Source organism: Crocuta crocuta, unplaced genomic scaffold, assembly GCF_008692635.1.
Source record: "Crocuta crocuta isolate KB4526 unplaced genomic scaffold, BGI_CrCroc_1.0 scaffold131, whole genome shotgun sequence".
Lineage (NCBI taxonomy): Eukaryota > Metazoa > Chordata > Mammalia > Carnivora > Hyaenidae > Crocuta > Crocuta crocuta.
In genome coordinates this window covers 14,491,920-14,516,954 of record NW_027528977.1, presented here as the reverse complement: position 1 = coordinate 14,516,954, position 25,035 = coordinate 14,491,920, and the positions used below count along the sequence as shown (strand labels likewise).

Sequence of the window (25,035 nt, the reverse complement as noted above, 5' to 3'; positions counted from 1 at the left end):
CTTTACAATTTGCTCTTTTCTAGGGCTGTCCTTTAATAATTGGTTTTTTGAATTATTCCATGGAAGCAAACCCATGGTGTAAATCCATATAACCACATCCAGACTTTGAACAGCACTCCACCATCGTCTTTGCTCATGGCTTCTAGACTAAAATCAAAAGTCCCCAGAATATTTTAAGCGACAGTCACAAAGATCCTGAACCACATTTTCTCCCTCTACCTGAAGTTGGGAAGGCCTTCGACTCTTCCCTTATCCCTAACGTCAGGTGCCAGGTCCCTAAACTCTGTGCTTTTTAGGTTGTACGCCTGAGGAGTGATGAGTCCCGAGTTCCAGAGAAGGCTTGGAAAATAGTTAAGGTGAGTTGAGCTGCTGGCTGTTGTGGTGGACCTCCAGTCTTTATGCTTGTCTCCCCACAGCCCCAGGCTCTTGTTACTAATACAGGTACATGCTCACAGTGATAAGTGTAGGGGTGCCTTGTCTTGGCTCCCTTTTGATGCAGTGTGTAACCCTGTAGTATGCACGTTTTACAACCAAATGTTCAGTAGTCCGCCAGTAAGCAGTACTAACTGCAAAGACTCAGTTTAGTGTGATCGCACAGTGTGAAAGCAGCCTAGGTTTCTTGATTACAACATTTCTGAAGTGGCCAATTCTAACCAGTCATTCACACCTGAAAGGAGAAAGTTTTCCTAGGGCTCCACCAAACAGCCTCTGTGATTGAACGGTATCTACAGTACATGTATCCCTTATGCCAAAGTATGTTTCTGGTGGACCACCTTGAGAGATATAGGGGATTTTGGAAAAAAGAAACAAAAAACAAAACAAAAAAAACCTTCTGTTTCCCAATTCCCCACCTCTACCATCACCCTTTCACAGACTATATCCAGCATCAACTTCTTTGCTCCAGAATCGAATCACTATATAAATTTGCTGTTGTTCAGAATTAGAAATAAAATGCCTGAAATACATGGTCTCACCACCTTCCACCAGAATCAGTCAAGCCTTTCTCTAGTAGCCTTGTGCCCTAGCCGTGGTTAGCTTCTTATTGTATGAGCTGGGGAAGATAATGTATTTACCCAGGGCCTTACCGTGGTTTCAGCCACAGAAGACTAGTCTAACAGAAGCTTGGCCCCAGACACGGAGTGAGTTGGCAGCCAGCAAGAGCAAAGCTGTGTCAGGACAAATGTGCACCCCCCGTCTTCTCTAGTTGGCTTTCAGCTGGCTGCACTGCAGGAGTCTTTCTATGGACTGTGTATCCTGTGACCAGTAACTGGTGCACTCGACCCGGGTCCCTCTTGGCTAGTGAAGGCCTGTCGGGAGACATTAGGTTCCTGCTGGTGGAGATCCTTAGTCAGTGGCTCCCTGAAGGAAAATGAGGCAAACAGCCAGCTTCTGTTGAACAGGTGGTAGTTAGACCTTAGGTCTGGTCGGGGAGGGGGAGGGAGAGAATCTCTCCAAAATTGCCAGTATTGGTGGTTTTCTCACGGTACCTGTACCCCTCTTTCAAATAAATGATTGTTTAGAAACTAATCCAAAAATATCTCTGGCAGCATCTGGAGCCCTTCCTTAGCAGTCTGGATTTGGGCCCAAGTTAGGAATGGATACCCCACTGGGGTGCAAGCAAAAGAGGAAGCATGTTCTTAGCCATGCATCAGTGGAGGCCCCTACTGGGAGAGGGGATTATCACAAGGCAGCAGGCAGCCCAGCACCCCAGCCTGCTGAGCTCATGCTTTGTGCCACAGGATGTGGAGCAGAGGAAATGTGAGGCCAAAGTGGTCGCTCCAAGTTTTCTTATACAATAGCTTATTCAAGCAGATTGGGAATGCCTCTTAAGAGATTTGTTAGGTACATGTCCCCTTAGCAAGATGGCCACCACAGATGGTGGGTTCAGATATTCTAATTGAAATAAACACTTAACATTCGTATTTGTTTTCTACTTCCATAGCCAGCTTTTCTTTTATCGGTTGCCATTCTGTCTTCCGCTGAATGAGGCAAGCCGAAGTCCAACGTTTTACCACTTGGTTCCCAGCATAAGTTATGATTCTAAAATGAAATTCTGGCAAGAGATTTTTTTCCACCTAATTTTGGTCCTTGCTTTGTGGTGCAGTTTTAAGTGATATGAAAATATTTGTCCTCCAAGATGAGCGTGGATCTATTCAGTAGCACAAAGTTTGTATATTTAGTATGAAGCAGTGATATGTGTACCGTTAAATCTCTTCATCCGGCCATAAGTTAATTGTGATGATCATGGTTTTTTTTCTGCTTTAAGCATTCATGAAAGACCTTAGTACCTTTGGTTCCAAATGGTTTAGATCCAAGTCACCCAATCCTCTATTCCCTCTTACACCTCTCTTTTTCCTTCCTCTCCTACCTTGCACTCCCAACGGGTCTCTTTTATAGAAAGCACTGCATTGATGTCAGGGACACTTGAAGACTAAGACAAAAATATGAAAATTGGCAACTCATTCATAATAAGTGAGTTCACACTAAGCTCCAGAATTCTTTTCCTGAGGAACATGAGTGTTTTCACTATATTGGATCCCTTCTGGTGACAGGTTTTATTTTACCAAATTACAGCTAGTTAAAAATCTTGATAAATCATTTCAGCACATGGGAACACTGCTTTAGAATTTACAACAATTATCGGGATCTTTAAAAATTTCATGGTATCAATTTTGTGTTATTAAATGAATTTGGGGGAATACATTGGTTCAGGGAAGTATCGCATCTGATGGCAGAATACTTTGTTGTTGATTTCCACAGCACTGCTGATTTTCTGCATTGAGCCTGCTTACAAAAGCTCTTTGAGAAGTTATAACATCTTAAACATTTATGGAAGGCCTAGGGGTATTAACTTACTGTAATTTTCTGAAGATTCATTACCCAAAATCTTAATTCATTATAACAACTGTTATGAAAACCTATAGAACCAGTGTTTTCTCTTATTTTCTTATTTGCACAGAATGAGAGATTCATTGTTCTTTTTAATTTGTTTCATGTGGTGCTTTTGAGTACATTTCATAGAGGGCTGTTATTGAATTTCTGTGACTGTCATTATATATCCATACAACCTTTAGGAACTAATATTCTGGGTTTCCCAGTTCTGTAATCTACTTCAAATTTAAGGATTGACATAATTAGTTTCTTCAAAGTTATACCCAGAATGTTAGAGAAGCACTGCACATACCCAAGACTAAGAATTAGCGTTGGAAAAAGAAAGCAATTTAAAAAATTATCACAGCCCGTGCTTTTATTCTTTATTAAATTAAATTTACAGCTCAAAATCTTACTGCTATTTGTATGCTTATTCCTTGTCTGGTTTTCTTATCTCGTCTGGCTTCCCTTTTAAAAAGCCAGATATATGATCACTTAAGCTACCTGCATGTGCACAGGCAATATTTGTCATTTGGTTAGTTAAGGAGTTAGAGAACGTATGGATCGTTTAAGCGTTATGTACCTACCCAAATGCTCTTTTCTGAAATTAAAAAGAGCCTTCATAGTAAAATAAACAGAGATGAGAAACAAACATACTAAAACAGTTTTGTAGGATCGTGTCTTCTCAAATCCATAATAGTGATAATTCCTTACATCCTGTCTTTCATGAGCTAGAGAGATGGGTGAGTGGTTAAAATAGATCATTTTTCTGGCTTATAAGATAATAACTGTGTAGAAGTAGGAAAAAAATCCGTTTTGTAGAATGAAATTTTTAAGTTTTATGCCTTTAACAAATGCCATTTCTGACCGTGATTAGAGTGTGTTAATTGAATATATATGTAAACATTTCAAAGTTAATACATATTTAAGGTTTGGTTTGCTTTAAGATGGGGTAGAAAGAGAAGCAGCATTTGATGAATAACTACTAAATACCAAGCTCCCTATTAGGGATCATCCTTTAATCTTCCCCAAAGTCATAAAGTGGGTATTATCACTATTATTATTATCATCATCCCCGTTTTACAGGTAGATAAATAAGATCCAGAGACTTTAAGTAACACCTAGTGAGTGGCAAATCCAGAATTCAAATCCAGATATCTTTGGGACCAACGCCCATGTTTTTTCTACATTGCTGTTTGTCAAGGCAGTATTCTAATTACTTCTGGAGATGTTAAAAGCAATAAGTGTTTTCCCCTGCCCTCAGGCAGCATGTGTTTGAAATAGTGGAGGAAAACACAAATGCACATGGAAAATTAATACTACAAGCAGATCATGTTGTGTTGTAATGTCTGAGAAGGGCCCCTATCAGGCCAGCAGCAGTAGCTGATCACAGTATCACAGGCGGAGAGCTTCCTCTAGAAACATTAAGCATTAACACCACACCTTTTTAAATAACGATATTTTACCAGGGCTACTTCTGGTGAGTGGAATTTGGGGTATATTATTTTTAAAGAGAAAAAGCTCTGTGCAAAAGCCATGCCTTTTATGGGTTATTTTCCTTTTGTTGTTGTTGTTGTTGTTTTTTTAATGTGAGTGAAATGGAGTCTGCCAATATGTGCACTTTATCATTACGTTCTTTTTATTCATGTAACAAACATTTGTCCAGCATTAAGCATGGGAGATAAAAGAACATCGGTTCTGTTCTCAGGGAGCTTATAGTCTGATAGAGAAACACAGGCATATTAAAAAAGAAGGACCGGGAGGAAAGCACAGGTGCCCAGGCAAAGACGAGGTTATAATGTGTGCATGTCTGGGCATGTGAAACGCATAACCAAAGACATGGCCGCTTTCAACTTCATTGTATCCCTCAGAGAAGGATGGACAACACACATGGTCTTCACCTCTTGTTTCTTAGACCTGTGCTTATTTTCCATTATGATCTAATTACCTTAATTGATCCTGAAATTAAAAATGAGGAATAAATAATGTGAACTTCAAGGGAGTTCCCTTCCTGCACTCCTATGCCAGCTTCTATATCCTTCCTTAAAATGAGTATTGTGACATAGGTTCTTCTTGCTGTGATGAAAATTTTTTGGGCAAAGTGATAGAAGTTTTAGAAAATGTTGAAAATCTCTAAATCCTGTGTTAGAATTTTTTCTATAGAAAGCCTTCATTGACTTGTGCTTTGTGACAAACATTCTCAAAGATATTTCCTCACTGGACAAACTACTTCCCACTCGCAAATTGTATATGTCTGTGGTATAATTAAATTCAGATGTTTAAAGACATTTTCATATTATCTGCATGCTCTCTGAATGGTAAGGTGCCTTGGAAAATGTGAGACAGTCTTTTAAAAGAAATGCAGTAATCATACATTGATTTTAAATGACCCTGTCACACGTGAAAACAAATCAGATTGTTGCTCTTAATGAGCTTTTCAATTTACTATTCAGTAGATCAGATAAGTGGATTTAAGAGGTAATGATCCTGTTTAGTACTCAAGCCTGACTGTCAGATCCTAGGAGTGGAGAGGAATCCCTAGGGACAGAAGCGTTGACACAGTTCTAGATGGGATAATGGGAATCAAAGCTAATGGATGATAAAAGGAATGGTGCAAGTTACAAGGATAATTGTGGATTAAAGCACTGCCATGTGTCAATGTTGACTGTTTTTTCTAGTATCTTATTGGGTCAAATCTGATACTCTGAGAAGCTGTTTTGACAGCAGAACACAACAGACCTGCCTGCCTAGCTTCCTTCTTCCTTGAATGCCAGGGACACCGCACTAAACTTCCCTGGAGGAAGGACCAATTGAAAACAACAACAACAAAAAAGATTTTTTAAATGTCTTAAAGGCTTAAAATCACATTTTAGTTATTATGCTTTTATTATTCAGTGTTGCAGGGAGAGAATCAAAATTAGATTAATTCTGAGCTATGCTGTAAAAAAAAATATCATTTATAAAGTCTTGAAAATGTAAACCTTAATTTTACAAAAATACAGTACAGTGTAGTGGGGGAAAGGGACACCCAAACAATTACAGTGTGAGAAGCACCACGGGAGAGGAATGGACCAGACACTGGGAGCACAAAGGAGAGGCTCTCCCCAGGACAGCAAAGAAGGCTTCAGAGGAGGTGACTTTTGAATGGGAATCAAGGGGAGAGAAGGAAGAAAGCTGCTTCAGGCAAAATGAACAGTACGCGAACTCCTAGGAATCTGAAATTGCGTCGGAAGCCTCAGTGACTCATCAGTATTTTACTGTGACTGCAGATGGAGGGAAATGGTAGAAGAGGAGGTATGCTGGGGCCAAGTTGTGAAGGGCCGTGTGTGCCATTAATCATATCAATATCAGATTTTCCAAGGGACTCCATTTACTTCCATCCATAAGAGAGGGTTAGGATCATGCTGAGATAAGGGAAACTTCCCTTTCTACACACCGTTCTGCCTTTGAGCCTCTGAGCCTTCTCCGTGCATAAACGTTTCTGATCTTTGAGGATTGGTGGTAACTAACTTCCTGGGACTTTTTCTCCCTAGCTTCCTCTTCCCCCTAAACGTCTTACAAACACGGTGAGAGCTTCAGTCTTCTAAGAGATGAAGGCCTACTCTCATGAGCAAAATGATAGATACAGTGATTGAAATGCTTTTCTGTAGGGCTTCAAAATTAGCAGAAGAGGCAACAGGAATGTGAATCTCAGTTTTCCTTTCTCTCTCCCCCACCTCTTCCCCTCCACCCTTCTTTCCTTCTCTTGCCATCTCCACTTGCCCCCCACCTTTTCCTCTCTCCCTCCCACTGGCCTGAGCAGGTTCTGGGTATAGGACTTAGGATGAAAGCCCAGAAAACAAGCTTCTCCTTTGAACAGTGTTTAAAATCCAGATACAAGATCTCTGTGGTGAACAGCCTTCCTCTCTGTGTAACCCTGTAACTCACCTCCGTGACCTGTGGCAGTGTATGAAGCTGGTGTTCACACGTGAAAAGTAAAAAGCATAGGGAGCGAAAGCTAAGTCGCCATGCCATACCATGGGAAATAGGCGGAGCGGGAGAAAGTGAGAGAACACAATCACAGGGGATCAAATCACAGAAGAGAAATCCCATACAGCTGGTGTCTGGCAGGGAGAACCTGGAATCACACCAGAGCATCAGGGAGTATGGAGGTGTCATCCCACCTCTCAGCTCTGCCAGGCTATTAGGGAATATTCCATTGGCTGCTGGTGGCATTTTCCCACTTGAAGTGGGATATGTTTATAAGCTCCATGTGGCTTAGGTTGGGACTGAAGTGTTGCACCCCAAACTCTGCCACCAACACTCCCTAATTGGAAGTCCAGTTAGTGGATCCCCCAGGCCCTGATGTATTCAACAGAGAGTCTCTGAGCCTGGGATTTCCGTTTCAGCATGGANGGGGGGGGGGGTGGTTAATTGAGAGATTGAGAGATTTTTGAGGAGAATGTTTATAAATTCTTTAATGTCCTCTTATTTTTGAAATCTTTATTTTTTATAACTGCCTAACATAATCCTGAATTATCTGATGGCTTGCCGATATCTGGCATAGATGGAAATTTTTTAAATGTTTTAGTTATTGAGACACTCCACTTTTCAGCCCTTTATGTACATATGCCCATCTTTGAGAAAGGGTTGGTTTACCAGTTTGAGAAAGAAAATTATGTGGTGTGCTGGGAATAAAATGAGTCTGTGAGTGTGGGTGTGTATGGGTGGGTATGTATTTCAAAATGAGAGAGGTACTTCCTGGAAGAAAAAGAGAGTAAATTTTTTAAGTATAATTTTTAAGAAATCCTTCATTTGCTCTCCCTACCCACACTCTGCTTCACTGTATAAGCAACAGTGCTTAAAATCTTCCATTTGTTCAGTTTGAATAGTCTTTTGAAAATAATATGTTAATGATAAAGCTTTTAACAATGAAATGTTTTCATCCAGGTATATGCCCGTATGTCAGAAGTTTTAGGAATCACAGATGACAACCATGTTCTAGAAACATTCATGACGAAAATGTGAGTTCTTGGATTTGTCTTTTGTTGTCGTTGCTTTGAATGTAATAGATGCTTTTACTGTGTTTAAATCCCTTAATATTGTTTTTAATAAAAGATTTTTAAAAATTGTGCTTAATTCTTAGAACGGTAGCATTGTTCTTAATTGACACTTAATTTCACATATTTAAAATTCGCCACCCGAAAGACATTCTTATTTGTCAGGGTACCCATATCACTGCAGTATGCCCCATCGAAACGTGGTCTTAAAATGTTTGCAGACTTTGACTCTTCAATTGGGCAGCGTTTTTGCTTTTAATTAGAAAGCAAAGACCCAGTTTCAAAGACCAACTGAAGAGATAATTGCAAACTGGAATCACTGGGAGAGGTCCGATTGCCTTAAGATAGGGCATTCCTTGATTCCAGCAAGAACCAATGGCTACCAAAGACCTACTCCTGGAAACTTCCCTTACATCATCCTTATAATCTGTTAGCAGAATTAACTGGTTTCCAGTCATACACCAAATTCTGTACATTTAGTCTCAATTTGCATGCCTTCTTTTGGCAACCCACTGTATCTGCGTAACAGGTAGCCAGTACTCTGTTCCTTGCAGAGAACAATGCTACATAAGCAATCATGATCATAAGAAGCAAGCTTTGGAGCCAAAAGTTTGATAAGGTTCATTTCTTGGCAGTAACTGTGAGCCCCTATTTGACTTCCTTTGTAACTCCTGCTGTCATTCCCTAAGATGCTTGTTTTACGTACAAACTTGATGTTTCTTCTGCGAAACACTTAGGCAGTTTTTTTGAATTCACAAAACTAAATTTATAGAATTATGCACCGTTCGGAGAGCAGTGTTTCATTTTACATTGGCAGGATATAATTTTGATTATGCTATTAAAAAGAATAGAATAGAAAATTTTCCAGTGGTATTTAAACCTGCTTTTCAACTTTGTGAGCTATTTCTGATTTAGGTCATCTAACTTAACATGAGTATATGTGTATTTCCATGTTCTCCCTATACAAGCAAATACCTTACTTACGATTAAAACTTTGTGTTCATATTTAGCGTTACAAATCTTAAATACTGGGGAAGATGTGAGCCTGTGATTTCAAGGACTCTTCAGTTCCTAAATGATCTTTCTGTTGGATATCCTTTTTACTATATCTGGTAATGTATAGAAACACCCCAACAGGTGCATTCTATTGCCCAGGTATTTCCCTTGCTCTAATGTTACAGTTTCTTTTAATAAAAAACCTTTCATTTAGCCTTATCTGTAAATGTGTGTTTTTGAAAGATTTATATTAGCTACTTACTGTCAAGCATTTATTTATTCAGTCACAATTGAATTTATATGGATATATAGATTCCTAACTAGTTAAAGTTATGTTTATACCCATCCAGGTTAATAAGTGGATATATAAGAAAGTATACAACCTCATGTGTCTCAGTCTGTGATTTTTCATAACTGTCAGGGAGTTCTTATTTTAAAAGAAAGCATGTAACTAATTTTAGGAAGGTCAAAATGTTCTAAAATTATTACCTTATAAAAATTGAATTCCTGAGAGTAAATACTATAGCTTCAGTATTCCTCAATGGAAAAGAGTATTATTTTGATTAGTTAAGAGGCACAAAGGAGTAAAAGGAAGAAAATAATACAAGTTTTTTTTTTTTTACCATTTCTTAGGTTATTGCCGCCAACAAATCAACATCTTATTTGCTCTAAAATAAGATTTCCTGTTACACATTAAATGTTTGGGTTTCTATCTTTAGCAGGTTTCTTAAATCTAACCAGAATCATCGTTTCTCATTAGATTATACTTGATACTATTGTCCTGTTTCTACCAATGAGAGACAAGCATGTAGATTGTCTTTTATATGTTAGCTATCAAATATTACAGGAGTTGTGAAAAATAAGTGTTGGTTTAGTTAACCACCAAGATTAGCTGATATTTAAATATGAAGACAGCATTCTGAAAATGGGTGGCATTGGAAGGAAATCTTTAATGTAGGCTTACTGCAGGAATATGTTTGTATTAGTTAAGTTTAAAATTGTGTTCCTTGGGAAACCATAAAAGATTTCCAAAGTATTAGACACCCACTTTTGTGCTGGAATTTAATATGCAACTTTTTATTGGAAAATAATCGTCCTTGTCTGGCAAAATCCACCATGCAATATTTCTGTTAGTAGGTATAATGCAATAAAGACAGGGAGGGCTATTTATCACTACAAATTTTGAGGATTTCAGGATTCTTTTTATTATTTTAATATATTTCTTTGATATTAAATCAGAAAAATGATAAATTACACCTGTCCAGGCTGTTTTTCCTTTTTACTGGAAAGTGATGTACAACCCAATTCCAGTGGTCATTTTGGCTTTTTAAGATATGTATTTTTTCTTATTAAAAAAAAAAACTCAACCTGTATTTTTTTTTAATAATAATGCTGAAATACTCTTTATTTCTAACATATGAAGTGGTTTATAAGTACTTCCTAGTCTTGCAAACTCTGGCCTTTTCACAATGAATTACCTTGAGAGCATATTATCTGGAAAGAAGCCTATGTTATTTTACAGCACGTATCTATTGTTTAGATTTACCCTATTTTTTAGGTTGGAATTGAAATCTAATATAAAATTAATTTGATTTGTATTCTTTTTGGTATAATATGCATAATGCCTAAGTTATTTCTTTCCACTATTTAAGTATCCCCTTATATCTCTTACATATTCTTTAATCCTAAAATTATAACCTTTTGTTTCATAAGATGTTTATTGCTTTTGAACACTTCTTCTTGAAGTTAATAAAAAATCATACTTTCAGAAAACTTATTAGATAAAACTAAAAGCTATAACATTTAAACCAAGGGATGTGAATGATTTCAACTTGGGTACATTGATTTATATTTTTTAACAATTATTTCAGGTTTCCATATTTAGAAATATATATTAGTTCAATTTGATTTCAGTGCTCAGTTATTTGAATTATAAATCATTATGTCCCTTCTAGCTGATAAGTCATGAAATATCTTTGAATTCATTTACATAATGGAATATGTGAGTGGTATATCTATTTCAGTGCAGTTGCTGGTTACCTAATGCATGTTTTGTTGTTTCCAATCGATTTCTTTTTTATAATGTGTTTTTAAGTCCTGATTTTAAAGCAATACATTATATTTGTGTTAAAATCAGATGGCATTTTTCAGCAATAGAAACAGTTATGCGAGATAAAAATCATCAACAACTGGCCTCTAATAATGGGCCTCTATTTTATATATATATATGTATATATATATACATAGTCTAAATATTTGTATTTAAAATATCAGTAAGGAATAACTGGAAAGCATCTTACTATGAAGGTTTTAAATGTTCCTGATTACTTTCTAATGCATGTCTTTAGATACTTTTTGTTGTGTTTTTTCTGTTTTTATCTTCTTCAGAGTGAATGCTACTCAGTGTTTGTTTATGGTTCTCAAAGCCAGTCTATGAACTTTAGTGTTCTTGTATCTGACTACTTGCTTGGAAACTGAAATCACAAAAGATCCTCATTTTTAGAAAGTGCTAAGAAGACTCATGTTTACTTGCCTGAAATCAGTAGTCTCAAACTTTAGGGATGATCAGAATTGCTAGAGTTCTTGTTAGAATATGAATTGCTGGACCCCACCTCCAGAGTTTATGTTTCAGGAGGTATTAGACAGGCCTGACCTGAGAATTTGCATTTTCAGCAAGTTTCCCGTGATGCTGGTGGCTTAGGGACCATACTGTGAGAACTTGTGCTTTAAGATAATTGGAAAATTTAATGGGATGTCCCAAATAAGAATGTCAGATATTTCTTTATAGGACTCTGTCTTCACTAGGGAAAGTCAGACTTGACATTTTTAGAGATAGCCTACTTCCTTAAATAATAATGTACATGAAGACACCATTTCACTAAGTTCCCAGATTTTAACTGGAGAGTCTATTGTATCTTACACCAAAGTTTCTGTTTGCCAAATTTGAAGCTTTCCAAATTGGTAAGACTACTGTAATTTTAAAATCCAGTGTCCTTTTTTGAGGGAAAATTTATGTTTTCCCATCAGATTCATTACATGAGGTATATATGTTACATTCAGCAAATACATCTGAGTAACTTTTTAATGTATTCTTTAAATTTCCAAGACTAAATTGCAAGAAATTCCAGATTTTAAATAGCTGTGTCTAACATGCATAGAGTTGATCCACATCAGGTTTCATACTTACAGTTCATTTTTCCTGTTTAAAATACTTTCCAGTCATGGGACACCTAGGTGGCTCAGTACGTTAAGCGTCCGGCTTCCCCTTCAGTCATGATCTCACAGTTCATAATCTTGCAGTTCCTGAGTTCGAGCCCCGCGTCGGGCTCCGGGCTGACAGCTCAGAGCCTGGCGCCTGTTTCGGACTTTGTGTCTCCCTCTCTCTCTGCCCCTCCTCTGCTCACACTGTGTCTCTCTCTCTCTCTCAAAAATAAATAAACATTTTTAAAAATTAAAAATAAAATAAATACCTTCCAGGCATAAATTCTAGTTTCTAACTGGGGAAGGGGTAAGATTGTTCAAGTGATTAGAAAAAGGGAACGGCTGGGAAGACTGTGGAGAGAAGAGTCCTACATTGCCATGAAATAAACATATTTTAAATGCTGAGAAAGACAGAGGAAAGTCTTACATTTCAACTAAAATTCTGTTTCTTAATCAGTATTTCAAGTTTTTATTCCCTTGAAGAAAAATTGATCAATATTTCTACTTCAGTTCATTGTTCACTCAAATTTATAGCAGTAACACATCTCACTTTGGGTTTCAGGTAGATAATAGAAAGGAAATTTCATTTTCTATTAGGCCCTCTGTTGGTAGTTGCCCTTACTACATTATCTTCAAAGAAAACCCAAAATATCTTTAGCTTTTTAAAAACAGACACCGTAACAGGGTTCTACATTAATTCATGAATTTATCCAAATTCATCTCACCCTGTTGATACTGTTAACTACAATTCTTAGAATGAATAACTTCTCTATGCTGTTGCAAAACCACCTGCATAATTCATGGTGCCCCGTACAAAATGAAAATGTGGGGTGCCTTATTCCTAAGCTATTAAGAATTTCAGAGTACCTGAAATTCTCTGTGAGTGGAGCATGTGACTCTTGATCTTAGGGTTGTAAATTCAAGCCCCACATTAGGTGTAGAGATTCTTAAAAATAAAATCTTTAAAAAAATTTTTTCACAACCTCAACAACACAGCATTGAAGCAAGCACCAGCCCTTCTAAGCTTAGAACACTGCAAATGCGTAGCATGGTCATCCACAAAGCTGGCCCAAGTTATTTGTTAAAGAAATCATTCCTTCCATTTGGCTTCAGACTAACCCTCTAAGACTTTGAGACTATCTCCTTAGTTCCTGTACACCAGGATTTGGTGAATATAATTCCTATTCACATGCATCCTACATCTGTTTATCCATCGGTACCTTATCTCAGTTGTTTTCGCGTTTACAAGCCAAAGAGTCTCTTTCCTGTTCTGGCTGCTTGATCCCTGTGATGGTTTACTTTTTCAACCCCACACCTCTTCCAGCTTCCTTTGTCTTTTCTTGCTTGTTTTTGGTGGTGGTGGTGGTGGTGGTGGTGGTTTTAGTTCAATACCCAGAACTGCATCCTTAATTTAGATTTAACACTGAGTAAGAATAATGATTCTTAAATTTAATTCCATACTCATCCTAATGACTTACTTTATTTTACTGGCCTCTTAATATATCGATTTATTTTGAGAGAGAGAGAAAAAAAAAAAAACACAAGTAGGGGAGGGGCAGAGAGAGAGGGAGAAATGGAACGCCAAGCAGGTTCTGCATGCAGGGCTTGAACTCATGGACCATGAGATCATGACCTGAGCTGAAATCAAGATCAAGAGTTGGTCCCTTAACCCACTAAGCCACCCAGGCACCCCTTGCTGGCCTCTTTCATTTCAGCAAATACTAATTAAGCATTTGCTAAGTACAGAGCACAAGTTCAAATGAGACACAGATCCTGCTCTCCCAGATTTTGAATTCTAACAGAACTGATCCTGGTTCCAGACTGCCTTGCACATATTTCTCCCAAGAGCTCAAAGTCCATTGTTTTATTAACATGGTTTCTTTTTCCTTTTAAAATTTAACTCAAATATTATGTGGAAACTAATTTGACAATAAACTATTTGTAAAAAAAAAAAAAAAAAAAAAATTTAACTCAAATAAATTACATACCAATTTCCTGAAAATTTATTCATCAAAAATAACCAGGTATGTGGTTATTTTGATATGGTGGCTTTGAGGAAACTCTTTTTATTCAAGGACATTTAGATATAGCTTATATACAAATCATTAAGTATACAACTCATGTGCAAACCATGTATCCTTACCTGTCACTGATCTTCCCTGTACAGGGGTATGAATCCTGAATGAGGTGGGGTCAGGAAAGAGTAGAGGGTAAGAGATGAAACAAAGGTATAGAATGAAATAAGGGTGAAGGATGGAAGTACAATTGGGTATGTCTGTTACAGGAGATATTTAGTAATAAACAGTAGTAATTCTGCTTTTGTGAAACAGTATTAAAATGTATTGCTTTATTTCAGTGAATACCACCATCTCCAGATGGTTTCGAGAATGTTAAATAAAACTAGTTTCAGCATATATCCCTCAGGCGTACTTCTATTAACATTTCTCATCAAAAGAAATGTTGATTTATTTCTTTGTTTTCTGTCTCTATTGTCCATGGAAAAGTCATCCCATAATTTATCTGCTCCATTTGTTTTTATACTAGAATCAAGTGTGAGAATCCTCTCTACTCCTTTTCTGTAACCCACTTACTCAGACCTTCACACAATTCTTTAGATTCCTGCTTCACAAGATTATCTTCCTCGAGTATTATTGTGATCTGATCATTTCTCTTCCCAAAAGCCCAGAATCACTTCCACTTGCTTCTCGGGTCAAAGTAAAATTATTGATTAGAACATGAGTCCTTTAACAGTACTTGACTTACTGAGTTCTCATAACTAATTTTCTGATCCACCACTCAACCACAATTTGTACTTTATGCTCGGGCCAAGGAAATTTATTTTACCTTGCCCTTGACACCCTTCATTATCTTTACTGAATCACCACATATGCTGTTCTTTTCATTTGACCCATTGCAACTCAATCAGGTCTCTTAAATTTTCAAGTCTTACTAAAAACTTATTGAAGCTGTATTGAAACAGTTATGACCCTTTGTCATTATATTAACTGAAAAGACATAAGGTATTTAATTTCTCTGAGGCTCAGTTACTTCATCTGTAGAAAGGGAATATTATCTATCTCTTGGGATTTTGTAAGGATTAAATAAAATAGTAATTATGTAACAATATATCTTTGTGCTAGGGCCATACTGATCTTCAGTTTTAGTACGTGTGCTACCAGAAGCAAGACTATAACAATATATTTTTGTTATCTAACAAAATATGACACCTGGTACTGCTGACCCTGTCACACAAGAGGTGCTTATTGAATACTAATTCCTTTCATTTCCATTCATCTTTATTCTTCTCAACATTCTTGAACACCTAGTTCTTTTCTGTATGTCTGAGGGTGAATATCACATAGCTGTGTATTGGCTAGTCCTCTCTCTGCTATTAGGTTGCACGTTATTAGAGATTAGGAGTCTTTTTTTTTCTTGTCTTCTATATTCAAACTTTCACCTAGTGGGTATGCGAACCTAATGTTACCCCTTTTGTTAACTGACAAAGCCTTAACTCCTGTCCTTATAAGTAACTAATAGTATTCCTTAAGATGCTTCATTTTGGTTATACATTTTTTAATTCTTTTAGATTAGTAGAGTTTATGAACATAATATCATTTTTGAAATAACTAAACTGATATTTCAGTAATTATACTTGGTTACCTATATGTTACCTGTAGTAATTTCCATCATGTCTTTTTCTTATCTGTGGACTTTCTTCTATCATTAGGATAATGTGTTTTTAACTCTGTCTGCTCTGCAAAACCTATTTGTAAACATGTATGGCTTTTAAATAATTGCCTAGATCAGTGCATCATCTACCCTCTGGTGCTTAGTGAATGTCTTATGCCTAATATACCAACCGCTTCTTTGATTTTAAAGCAGAAGTTGCTTCTCACATTAACACTTCTGTACTAAGATATATAAACACCACAAGCGGTCACCTTTTAAAACACCCTTTCTTTCTCAGCACATAAAATAATGATGTTTTTTCTCATCAGAGGCATTTTAGGTGTGATGAAATGTAGATACCTGGTGAAGTCTGGCTACCGTGAATTGAAGTCCTACTTGGTGCTGCCATGCCCATCAGCTACTAGAGTGTGTAGTACTCCGGTAACTGAAGAACCCAGTTCATTCTCAGCTTGCTTTTCCTCTTCCTCAAAGGTACAGGTTTTCAAGATTTCCAGCCATCTGTAGGATACACCATTTCTTTTGACTTTTTCTCTCCTTTCTGTCATCCTAGCTTTCAATAAGACCTTGTTCACCTTCCTCAGTGTTTTCATAAGTCTACATGGAAACAGGAATTTTCTAGGAATTGTGCTTAGTGAGTTAATATCAGCCAGGCTTTGGAGTTTGCTCATTCCTGGATGTGATGAAGGCTCTTTAATGAAGTGGTCCCTCCTAAAAGAACAGTTTCCCTGTTTTTTCTGGGACCTACTTCCAGTTTCCTTTGTATCTCAAGAAGCTCGTGATCTCTAAAAATCACTGGCCTCTTGGGGCGCCTGGGTGGCTTAGTTGGTTAAGCGTCCGACTTTCGCTTAGGTCATGATCTCGCGGTTCGTGGGTTCGGGCCCCGCGTCGGGCTCTGTGCTGACTGCCAGCTCAGAGCCTGGAGCCTGTTTCAGTCTGTGACTCCCTCTCTCTCTGACCCTCCCCTGCTCACGCTGTCTCTCTCTCTCTCTCTCTCTCTCTCTCTCTCTCTCTCTCTCTCTCCTAGAAATAAATAAAACATTTAAAAAATAAATAAATAAAAAAAATAAAAATCACTGGCCTCTTTAAAACCAAATGGCTGTGATGTAACCTGAGGAAAGCCTATAGTTTAGAGTCAGACCTGGATTTGAATCTTCACTCTACACATGTTCCATGTGTGATCTTTACTAAGTTGTCTCACTCACTACTCCAGACTCGTAATCTTGGTGCTGTTACTGTTAGCCACCATTATTACGTTCACGGTTACGAGCTGTTGCGAGCAAGTCTCTGAAATCTAACCTAGTACTGCCACGCAACTACAATGCTCCCACCCAGCTAAAGTGGTACAACTCCTAAGAATCCTAGTCTTGTAGAGAAGAACAAGATGAAAGTAAAAAGATCATAAAGATGATGTATCCATTTGCCCTTTAAGAAAAAACACACACACATTACAGGCTCTCTTAAAGGGTATAACTAGCTTTGAGTTGAATTCCTATAGAGGAATATAAATATTCAGATGAATTCTCATTTTTTTCTTAATTGAAAAAAGGTAAAAAATTTATTCTTAATTTTTTTTTGCCTTAGAATATAATTAAAAGGCAGTGAGGCTGGCCTTGATACAAAGTGCACAGATGCAATTCTGTAGAACATGTGTCTTTGGCAGATGAGACACTTCCTGTGAGTGTTCTGTTTATTGCTACCATAAATATTCTATTGTCAAAACACGACTTGCTGTTTATTAGTAGCACTGACAGGAAGATTCCTATTAATGGCAGCATTCTTATTACCCATAGACCCTGTCACTTTTAACTTTGCAATTCCAAGAGAACTGTATTTGGTAATTACTTAAGATATTTCCTAGTTTATTGATCCCCACCCCTGTTTAACTGAGTCAGGTTTGAGTGGCAGTTCTTCCGCTCAGTGATTCACATGGGAAAAATCCTCAAATCTCATCTTTTTTTTTTTTTAAGTTTATTTAGAGAGAGACAGCATGAGTGGGGGAGGAGCAGAGAGAGAATCCCAAGCAGGCTGTCAGCACAGAGCACAACGCGGGGCTTGAACTCATGAAACTCTGAGATCATGATCTGAGCTGAAACCTAGAGTCGAACATTTAACCAACTGAGCCACTCAGGCACCCCTCAAATTTCATTTTTATATGCAGAGAAAAGCCTTTCTAGTTGTGTGCTAATCTTCATCTAAAGCAAAATTTCCTTAGATTTCTACTAACTAGACTCATTGTTTCATAGAATTCAGTAATTTTCTCTTTCTGATTAGTCTCTTATGGGTCAGCCCTGATCTTGTTCCCCTTCAGCCTGCCAGAAAAGCAGTGCATTGAGCAGCCACTTGATAGCAGTGCACCGAGGAGAATGCATAGGTATGGCCCCTGCCCTTAGAAAGTTTACAATCTAATCTGGAGGTGAGCCAAATATACATGCTTAATATGCAACTGGAATGATTGCTTTAGATTCAGAGGGACTTGAATCTAAATTATACTGTCTGTCTTTTGGAAAGTCTTATTGAATCTTTTCGAATTTGTTTCCTCATCAGAATAAAAGAAGTGATGCTAATTATCTCATGGGATTGTGAGAATCAACCCTGCAGGTAGCAAACATTCTGTACGCGTTCATTCTCTGTATCTTTGTGTCTTCCTCCCTGATTGATTTATAATTGCCAGAGACATTTGCATCATCTGATCCTCCCAACAGGCCTGTGGGATAGCTCGGGTGATAGGTTTCACCCGCATTTGTTGGAGAGGGAAACTAAGGCTCAGAGTAGCCAAGGACAGTACTCACACTCATCCAGCTGGCTGAATAGGGTAGTCAAGCCAGAAGCCCAGCCTTCTTGACTCGTGTTCAATGTCTTTTCTACTTTTTTATACCCACACCTGAGGGACTAAGTAAGGAAAGAGGGTGTTTGTACACTAAATAGACATTCTTAGAACCACACCAGCCCCTCTTTGATGGCAGAGCTAACCAGAAATTATTTAGACCTTGTGATAATGTTTAGCGTTTCTCAACTTTTTTCCCATTCTGCACTGAACTGTTCTGGTGAAAATGTGATGCAGTAGAAAGACCGTGGCCTCTGTAGTCAAACCTCAGTTCAAATCTCAGCACTGTCAATCTCTAGCTGTGTAATCTTGGGTAAGTAACTTAATTTCTCTGAATGTCTGTTTTCTATCTATGGATTAGAAATAAATAATGTTGGACAGCGTAATTGTGAAGATAGGTGAATTAACAAATATAAGACGTCTTACACCTACTAGGTACTTGAGAAACTTTAGGCCTGTCCTTCAACACTTGATAACTTGCAGTCAGCTACTTTTTAATTGTATTCTTATCTTCATCTAAAACAGAATTTCCTTAGATTTCTACTAAGGGGGCTCATTGTTTCTTAGAATTGAATAATTTCCTCTTTCTTGATAGTCTATTATGGGTCTTTTATAATTATTTTTTATGAAATAATATTAAGTGAAAAGAAGTTCTCATTTTATATCCAAACTGTAAAAAGGGTCAGTTTTAATTTTCTACTATCAAGGCTTTAATAGTAAAGAAGTTTTTGTCTTAATTATAAAATTCATTTTTCCTTTCCATAACTAGAATATGTATAAGATAGGAAAAGTAATTGCACTGGTTAATAATGGATTATCATTCTTAACAGAATGAAAGACATTTCTGTAGGAATACTCTTTAGAAATAATATTGATTCTTCGTAAATAGAAATTAATGCTATTATAGTTGAGTGTTGTTTTGTGATTATCTATTGATAAGACAATTAGATTTCCCCAGAATCCTTAACTCCTATTACCTATATCCTTTTAAAAAAACTTGTGAAGATAGATGCTGTGAAATTCATGTTAAAAAACCACACGGTAAGTTGTACTTCCTTTATTTAATGACTAGACATTTCTGGGTGGTTTAGGCAAAACATTAGTAACTTTGGATGCTCTTTGGCTTTCATTAGAGTGAACACTTCCCCTTCCTTGGCATCAGTGACAGTTACAGCCTCAGTGACTTCAGGTGCCGAACAACCTTCTACACGGCCCTCACTCGCCTTCTGATGGTAGATCTAGGTAAGGTCAAGAATTTAAGCCTGATCGATAAGGGTCCAACAATATACTTGTGCGGATAAAGGAGCAGATTAACTAGTGAGCACCACATTTAAGTTATTAGAATTCTCCATCTTTGACAGTTTTCTACAACTCTCTATGATTTGAGCATCAAAAAATAAATCTTTGTATTTCAAGTAGTATTTTTAACTTCACATAGGACCTGCATTAATTCATTCCCTCAGAATGTATGTTCTGGGTATCCTTTGATCCATTACTTTTACTACTATGAATCTAGGTAATAGTCTTAAATATGGAAAAGCTTTACACTAGAGATTTTCTTTGTAATGACACTTAATCTAGAGAAAAAATGGAAACGATGTAAATATCCAGCAGTAGGGAATTGTAAAATTATAGTGCATCTACTTACTTGATGGAATAGTCTGTAGTCTTAAAATTGGGATTTGAAGATAATGCAGTACATGAAATTTGATAACATTAAGTGGAAAAGCTAGGTGTTAAACTGTGCAAATGATGTGAGCATGCTTAGGGTGGGTGGGGGATGCAGCTAAAAAAGACTTAAATGAAATTCTTTATAAATGTTAAATGTTGTTTTGGGGTAGTGAACTATCGGTAACTTTTTCTCATTTCAGATTATTTGACATTTTCTTTAAGGTATCACTTTTGGAAAAAACAAAACTTACTTAAAACATTTTTTTCATTGAAAAGCTGAAGTTACTTAGATGTATCCACAGGTAGACAGTACCTTAGGATGGGCACTTTAGCCTCTTTGTGGTGACTGTGTTACTCTGGGCTCCCTGTCCCCCCAAACCGCCCCCCGCCCATGTTTGAATACTGCAGATTAAATTAATCAGTTTATAGGCACATGAAGGAGTTTGATGATGCTATCATCCTTAAGAGAATATATTACTGATGATACTTCTTTCATCATTTCTCTTACAATATATTGATTGATCCATCAGCTTAAATAAGAATTTTTTTAAATGATCATACAAAAGATGAAAGGATAAATAATTTTATTTCGCACATTAAAGATGTTCCACCTTGTCGTAGAAAGGTGACTGAACCCCTCTCTGTTCCACATCTTCATTATTTCCATGCATTTCAACAGACTAAATTACCGGAGAGACAAACAGCCAAAAGTTGAGAGAAATGCATCTAGAATGATTAAGGAGCTTGGTGGGATTGATTTCTAAAGAAAGATTAAAAGAAGCACGTATGTGTAACTTGGCTAAGTGACAACTAGGGCTTGAGGCAAAGAGAGCTGTCTATAAATATTTGAAGAGTGTAAACCAGGCAGGCAAAACCCAATCATCTGCTACCTTAGGCAAGGGGGAGATCTGAGTGACAGCTTTGCACACTGCACACCGGCCTGAGTCACCTCTTGGCCGCTGCACTGGAGCGAAGAGGGGCAGCCTGAGTCTGTCATTTTCCTCAGTGATCCCCTAGAGAGCACACTGCACCGAGCTCTCAGGGCAGGCAGGCCGGAAACCAGCCGGGCACACGGGCCCCTGCCCTCAGGGAGCTTGCCCCTTTGCTTTCCTCCCAGGTGTCCAAGCGTTAAAGAAGACTGTGAAACCCTTGCCCAGAGGGAGTCTCTTTCCTAAAGCCTTAAAAATGCTCCTTTAATGGCCCTGTCCAACAGCGAAAGAAGTGGGAGAACAAAAGTTAAAGAGGACAAGGTGGAGGAGATTTCCTGGAAGTAGGTTCATGTCATGCACATTTTCAGGACCTAGAAATGGAGTGGCTCAAGATCCTTTCTCATTCAGTCAGTGTAGACAAAAGAACCTTCCATAAATCCACGGTAGCTTAAACAGCAGGATGGCACTGCCAGTATTCATCCCCCCTCCCCCCGACCCGCACTTAACCGCTGCATTGAAAATTGAGAGTCGTGATATGCCCAGCAAGACCCTGCGTTGCAGGCTGCCATTTTGAAGACTACTTTTATTTAGTATCGCTCAGCGTAAACTGTGAGGTATGAGAAGCTGAAGTAAAATATATAAATTTGAATACCTCAAAAAGGATTTTATTAGGTTTCTCAGGATTAGATTCCTTTGCATTATCGAACCCATAACAATATGAAGTATAAATTGGTATTTTTTTAGTTCTCAGTTTTATTTAAAGGTAAATATCCTTTTAGATCGCGAGCACTTTTTAGACCTCAGGAGAAATAGAGACAGACTCGGTGGAAGGGCCTGGTACATGGTGGGTGCTCCATACAAATAAATTGAATCTGGCTATAGACGAAGTTAAAAATAATGGCAGCTACAGTCAAGGAACCTTTACATTGTTTGAAAAGAAAGTCTCTATTAGTGGTTTTTACTTTTTAAAGTAATTGAAGCATTATTATTATTGATGCTTATTATTATAAGCATCAAGGGATGATTTGTGATTTATTTTACCAGAGCGTCTGTTCCTTGTTAAGAACCAGAGTTATTCTTCTTCCAGAATACACATTGAGCTCGTTCAGGGCATGGACTTTGCCTTTTCCACGGTCTCTAGCACCAGTCTCCTATTTGCTACATTGTAGGTGCTCAATAAATATTTAGTGGATGAATGACACAAAAGTATCCCGTAACTAAGGTGCCATCATCACAGTTCCTGGAACCAGCGGTTCCTGCCAGGTTCTCTCTGGGAGTAGCTTTGATCACTGGCCTCTCCAAAGCAAAACAAGTCCAGTGCTTTCACAAGTGATCAACTTGTGAGAGCCCGTTGCTCTCTTTTTTAAGTGTTATTATTTATAGATGATCTTTTGATGAGTGTTTCTGACCACAGTTTTATTACTTTTTTTTTTTAATTTATTATTTGAAGCCTTGTCTCACAAGCTAGGTTGACTGGAACGCTGCTCCCAGACTTTCTACGTATGTGGCTATCTAGTTTTCCATTGCACTCACTGTCATGGAAACAAAGAAAACAGAGATGGTGCTGTTGTCCAAAGAAGCACAGATCCATGTATTAAATGAAATAAATAAACATATTAGGTAATGAGAAATCTTCTCAAATTAAAGAAAAAGTAGGGAAGAACTGTTTCTATCACTGACTTTTTTTGGGGGGGGTAAGAATCAAATAAAACACACACACACACACACATACCCCTACACACACACACACACACACACACACACACACACACACCCCTACCCAGCAAAGCATGGGATGTAATTCTCAGACTGCAACATAAAGCATATTCTTTCTAATTGAATCTTACAAACCAAGCTGAGTGTTGTGTACGAGCCATGCACATTGGAGTGATTAGGAAAGGGGAAAGAAATTGGGCGTCACATTAATTGGTGTTTACTTTGAAATGCATTTTGGTTTCTATTCAATAATTTGCTCTTTGTATGAATTTAATTAGATGCTATGTGCCCCAGGTTGTATTTCAGATGAAAATGGGGGGGTTTTTTGGCAATAGACCGTTGTACCATTTTATCAAATTGCTCCTTGGCTACACTAGACGAAACGTTCACTTGTATAAAGAACAACCGTAAGCGTTTCATCATCAGAACGATGATCTTTCATGTTGGCAATGTGTTTCTGTATTCTAAGAAATTATAAAAATTAATGCAAAACCTCCCTTCCCGAGCTAGCTTACATACAGAAGAAAATAGGTGACCGGCCATATGTGCACATATGTTAGCCCTTCCAAGAATCACTTAAAGTTCCCTAGGTTATTTTTAAATTAACTTTGTCAATCTAATAAACTAAAGGAAAGATAATATTACCCAAGCCGGTAAATAGAGAACCTCCAGGGAACTGTTCAGTATAAAATACTTGAATAAATAAAACCTTCTATTTTGTTTAATTTGAATAGAGGTGAATTCAGTTGACAAATATTGGTGAAGGGAAGTGTGGAAAAGAGCTACAACAAGGCTCTTTGTTCTGTGGAAAACCAAATAGTACTCATTGCAAATTAGGTTTTCACCAACCACAAACTTAGGATTACTCAGTGTCACTAAAATGGTTTTTCCTTGGAGTCACTAACAGTTTCTTTTCCTTGGACGTTTTGTGATTTCACCTTGTCTTGAACTACTGAGATGAGAAACATATTGATAGGATCCGAGTGAGAGATGCTTTCCTCAGATACTCAAACTCTAAGAAACAGTCGTATTTTGTAATGGTCAAGGAATGCTAATATTAAAATGTTATTTATAGACATTAAGAGAAATTCTCCCTTTAGGGAGGAACGTGCCATACTATTCGTCTACCTTTGTGACGTTTAATAGATAAGTGGCACCTGAAGATCTCTCTAGCTTAAATTTGAGAAATTTTAAATAAAAAGTAAATGACTTGAATACAAGGGGTAGAGTATTCTAGAAATAGCTATTAATGATGAAAGTAAAAATACACAGAGGAAGGACACTCTCCTTGTCTTTATTAATAACTAACATTTGTTTACAAATTTATAGCCTGCAGACCACTCTCACATACATTATCCTATTTGATCCTCACAACGGCCCACATGAAATAGGTATTATTGCACTGTTTATCTGTTAGAAAGGGGAGGTTCAGAGATATTAAATGACTTGCCCAAGGTCAGTCACAGTCATAAAACTTCTAGCCCTGTGACCACACATTCTCATTCAATTCGCTGTTACTTCACCTTTCATATTCTCAATCAATTAGGAAAGGTAACTTTTTCTCTTTCATTTTTATTTCAACTGCTTGGACTGAATGATTGATTTGAGGCTTGAGGGCAGTGAGAAGGGAAAAGGGATTACTTTCCAAGCTTCAGTGAAATAAATAGATAAATTCACGTTTATTATTAGCCCTATATAGGTATATTACAGTTCTCTGGTCAGTGAAAGTCAAATGTAGTTTTAAAATGTTTCCTCCTGTCCTAATAATTAGCCAAGGCATGTTTATTCTCATGGATAAAAGAACCCAGAGGTACATGTCCCAGAAGGGTTTAGCAAGTGAGAAGCTTGATCAGAAATAACTAATTTTCTGATAGACAGGAAGAATACATCAATATATCACCTGTGTCCAGGACTTGGCAGAGACTATCTGGAAAATAGACATGGGGGGCGGGGGACTGGGCAATAAGGGGTAAAGAAGCAGCTGGAAATACTTAGAATCTATAATGAGATAATTAAGACTAATTAGCCGGCCCTGTAGGCAGAAAGCAGCCCATTAAGTCCAGATCCAGTTTTAATAACTTACCTGGTTTTCATGGTA

At 37.5% G+C, this 25,035-nt stretch overlaps 1 protein-coding gene across 1 annotated transcript in view; it reads left to right on the top strand.

The window, feature by feature from the left end:
- Positions 1 to 25,035, top strand: part of RANBP17 (RAN binding protein 17) — a 302,985-nt gene that overhangs the window by 197,683 nt on the left and 80,267 nt on the right. The window contains exons 15-19 of the mRNA XM_077757358.1: positions 297 to 356; positions 7,801 to 7,874; positions 8,921 to 9,001; positions 19,599 to 19,662; positions 19,755 to 19,863. Coding sequence (XP_077613484.1) covers positions 297 to 356; positions 7,801 to 7,874; positions 8,921 to 9,001; positions 19,599 to 19,662; positions 19,755 to 19,863 — 388 coding nt within the window. The remainder of the gene's footprint in view (positions 1 to 296; positions 357 to 7,800; positions 7,875 to 8,920; positions 9,002 to 19,598; positions 19,663 to 19,754; positions 19,864 to 25,035) is intronic.